Below are 4,229 nucleotides of genomic sequence, written 5' to 3'. Positions count from 1 at the left end.
ATTGTTGTTTGGCGGGCCCGGGCTGGGGATTCGAACCTGCCACCTTAGGTGTATGTGGCTGGCGCCTTAGCCGCTTGAGCCACAGGCGCCGAGCCGGGATCACAAGCTTGAGCCACCATGTCCAGCCTGTGTGTTTTTTTTTTTGACTAGACATGAGTCTTGGTACCATGCAGCTGCTCTGCACAGAAGGGTAATGGCAGGGCAGGACCCAGGGTAACGTGCAAGCTTAACTGTCATTTCAGGTCACGAGAGCAGATGTGGATGTCCAGCCCTATGCGTTCACGACCAAATCTCTGTTTGTTGGGCACATGGATTACAAGTATTTGCGCTGGCAGGTGAGAGTCTGGTCTGTAGACAGAACCAGCATCTTTACTATTAATGGAATTTGATTGTGATAATTTCTAAACAACTTAAGTACCGTGTATTTCATGGAGCACTTGGTGTAGAATTGGCTGTGAGCAGCATCCTCTAGGGAGGATTCTGTGGGGAGGAAATAGATTCCCTGGGTTACTTATAACTTGGAATCTTTCTGTCAGCACAGAGGAAGCTTCTCTGAGCTTGGGACCTGTCAGGGCGGTTCACATTCTCTGATGAAATTCAGGGGAAGCCCTAGCTGCTAGTGTGGATTTCTGCATTACATCAGCATAAAATGAAATCCTCTTTGAATTGTTTCTCAACTATCATTAGAAATGGCAACTGTGGCTCGGCGCCTGTAGCTCAGTGGTTAGGGTGCCAGCCACAAACACTGGGGCTGGCGGGTTTGAATCCGGCCTGGGCCTGCCAAACAATGTGACAACTATAACAACAAAAAAATAGCTGGGCATTGTGGTGGGTGCCTGTAGTCCCAGCTACTTGGGAAACTGAGGCAAGAGAATCACTTAAACCCAAGAGTTTGAGGTTGCTATGAGCTGTGATGCCATGGCACTCTACCGAGGGTGACATGGTGAGACTCTGTCTCAAAAAAACAAAAAAAACCCAAAATGGCAAATGTGCTGTTTAGAAGCATGAAGTTGTCTGTGCAGTGCAATTTAATTTATGAGTGATGCCAAGAGGAATCATTTTTCTCCAGGTCTTGACTGAGTTCTGTAGGTTCCCCCTTAAGTGTTCGAAGAGTATGCGCTCTTCTCTCCCCGCTATGTGCATCCACCATGTTCAGTTTAGGGGTGCACGTTTTGTTCTTGGGTCTTGTGAGGTGTGGGTTGGGTCCGTGGGTGTGACTTCTGAGGTCACCTAGTGAGGAGTGCACTTGGAGTGATGAAGTCTGGTCTTCAGGTTGTCGACACTCCAGGGATTTTGGATCACCCCTTGGAAGATCGGAACACCATCGAGATGCAGGCCATCACAGCCCTGGCCCACCTGCGCGCCGCTGTCCTGTATGTGATGGATCTGTCTGAGCAGTGTGGCCACGGGCTAAAGGAACAGCTGGAGCTCTTCCAGAACATCCGGCCCCTCTTTGTCAACAAGGCAAGTGTGGTGCATCGTGTTTCATCTTACATCCTGCTCCCTGGGAGTAACAATTCTGTTGTTTTCTTCCTTGTGCAGCCTCTTATCGTTGTGGCAAACAAATGTGATGTGAAGAGAATAGCTGAACTTTCTGAAGACGATCAGGTAAATCACCCTGATATATTGTGTACTTCTTACTTAGTAATTCTGAATCCCATCCCAAAGTTTAGAAGGAGGAGTTTAGCCATACTAGTCCAGAATTTCATTTTATAGTTGAGATGATGCCCTCAGTGATTTGATGACCTGACATTATAGAAGCCTAGTTGGTATCAAACTAAAATGCAGGTGTCCTGACTATTGCTCTGTTCTTGCATGTAGAGACATCTCTGTATTTGATGGTTTAATGAATTTAACCTTTAGAAAATGTGATTATTTAGGAAAAGCCTGTACTTTCACTTTGGGCCATTAGAGGAAACTCAGTACTGTTGGAGTGAACATTGCCTCTTCCAGGCCATGGGAAACTGGGTGTGACACGGCAGCATTTTCCAGAGTGCATTTCTAGTTGAGAAGGGTGTTTAGGCTTGGTGCCAGTAGCTCAGCTGCTAGGGTGCCAACCTCATGCACTGGGGCTGGTAGGTCTAAACCCTGTCTGGGCCTACCAAACAATGACAACTACAACACAAAAAACATAGCCGGGTGCCTATGCAGCAGATGCCTGTAGTCCCAGCTACTTAGGAGGAGACAGGAGGGTTGCTTACGCCCAAGAATTGGAGGTTGCTGGAGCTGTGATGCTATGGCAGTCTACCAAGTGTGACATAGTGAGACTCTTGTCTCAAAAAAAAAAAAAAAAAAAGCAGAAAACTTCCCCCTGAGATTCAGGATAGGTATGAATATTCAGAACCAAAAGAAACTCAAAAATTTCTAAATAGTCAACCCAGTAAAGTCATTTCTGAGGCACACTACAAACTGTCACAAGTTAAAGACAAAGAATTCTAAAAACAGCAAGAAAAAAGCATGAAATTGCAGGTAAGGGAATCCCCATCACATCAGCAGCAGACCACTCTGCAGTAATCTCTCATAGACAGGAGAGAATGGGAGATGTCCAAAGTGTTGAAAGAAGAAACACAGCCAGCCAACTACGCTATACCCAGCGAGGCTATCCAGGAGAGACACTGCCAGCTAACGACGCTATACCCAGCGAGGCTATGCTTCAGGAATGAGGAAGAAGAGAGAGTCCTTTCAGGGAAGAACAAAAACTGAGGAGGGAATTATCTGTACTAGACCAGCCTCACAAGAAATGATCAAGAAGCCTTTCCCCTGAGAGCAGGACCCTCGTGTCAGTTCACCCAAAGCTCTTGCCAGTCTCCCAGTCTCTGCACAATATCAGCACTTTGGGTCTCAGGAAACAGAACATGACATTCTCCTGCCCTCTCTCACCTGCCCCAGGTTTGCTCTACCCTGATTCTCAAGATAGGTGTGCATCACCTCCCAGAGGGCTAATCCTCCTCCAACTGTATCCACCCACTGAGGCAGCAGCCTGGACCACAACCTGAAAGCACCGGTCCCAGCCAGTGCCTGACTCTCAAGTGCCTGTCAGGAAAGTTGTCTGTTAGAGCTGGCTATGGCTCCCATCATCAGGAAAACTACGCCTGGCTGTGCTGCCGGCTTCCTGAGGGAAAGTCCTGGGAGTCCCCATATTATGGGTTCGCTCTACTGCTTTCCACACCCATTTGGCCACATAACCTCTTTTATTACATGATACCCGTAAACACCCTTCTCTTTTTTTTTTTTTTGAGACAAGAGTCTGAGTTTGTCGCCCTCGGTAGAGTGCTGTGGCATCACAGCTCACAGCACCATCAAACTCTTGGGCTTAAGCCATTCTCCTGCCTCAGCCTCCTGAGTATCTGGGACTATAGATGCCTGCTACAACACCTGGCTAATTTTTTGTTGTCGTTGTCATTGTTGTTTAGGAGGCTTGGGCCGGTTTGAACTCTCCACCCTCAGTGCATGTGGCTGGTGCCCTGACCACTGGGCTATGGACACTGAGCCTATAAATAGATTTTCTGTTGCCTCTTGCAAAGGAATGCTCATGATACTTAGATTTGTTCACTTAATGGAGTCCCTTAAGTCTTGTAGGCTTTTTTTACTCTCTTTTTTCTTCTTCTTTTTTCTTTTTCTTTTTTTTTTTAATGTTGAGTCAGTCTTGCTCTGTGGCCCTGGGAGAGTGCTGTGGCATTCTCAGCTCACAGCAACCTCAAATTCCTGGGCTCAGGTGATCCTCCTGCCTCAGCCTACCAGAATGCTGGGATTATATGTGTGAGCAACTATGCCTGGCCTCATTTTTATTTTCCTGATCACAAAAGAATATACAGAATAGTAACATTTTAGGAGATGTCTGTTTTTTTGTTTTTTTGTCTTTTTTTGTAGAGACAGTCTCACTTTATTGCCCTTGATAGAGTGCTGTGGCATCACAGCTCACAGCAACCTCCAGCTCTTGGGCTTAGGCGATTCTCTTGCCTCAGCCTCTCAAGTAGCTGGGACCACAGGCGCCCACCACAACACCTGGCTATTTTTTTGTTGCAATTTGGCTGGGGTTGGGTTTGAACCCGCCACCTTTAGTATATGGGGCCAGCGCCCTACCCGCTGAACCATAGGTGCCACTCAAGATGTCTGTTCTTTAAGAGTTAAAAACAGTGGCTCGGCGCCTATAGCTCAGGCGCCTATAGCTCAACCGGCTAAGGCGCCAGCCACGTACACCTAAGGTGGTGGGTTCGAATCCCCAGCCC

The 4,229-nt window shown here is 47.3% G+C and overlaps 1 protein-coding gene across 1 annotated transcript in view; it reads left to right on the top strand.

Annotated features, from left to right (window-relative positions):
- Positions 1-4,229, top strand: part of GTPBP4 (GTP binding protein 4) — a 26,199-nt gene that overhangs the window by 11,246 nt on the left and 10,724 nt on the right. The window contains exons 6-8 of the mRNA XM_003786843.2: positions 243-335; positions 1,273-1,464; positions 1,543-1,608. Coding sequence (XP_003786891.1) covers positions 243-335; positions 1,273-1,464; positions 1,543-1,608 — 351 coding nt within the window. The remainder of the gene's footprint in view (positions 1-242; positions 336-1,272; positions 1,465-1,542; positions 1,609-4,229) is intronic.

Source organism: Otolemur garnettii, unplaced genomic scaffold, assembly GCF_000181295.1.
Source record: "Otolemur garnettii isolate 467f Iridium unplaced genomic scaffold, OtoGar3 scaffold00019, whole genome shotgun sequence".
Taxonomy (NCBI): domain Eukaryota; kingdom Metazoa; phylum Chordata; class Mammalia; order Primates; family Galagidae; genus Otolemur; species Otolemur garnettii.
Note: the sequence above shows the minus strand (reverse complement) of the source record. Positions and strands in the feature narration are given on the sequence as shown.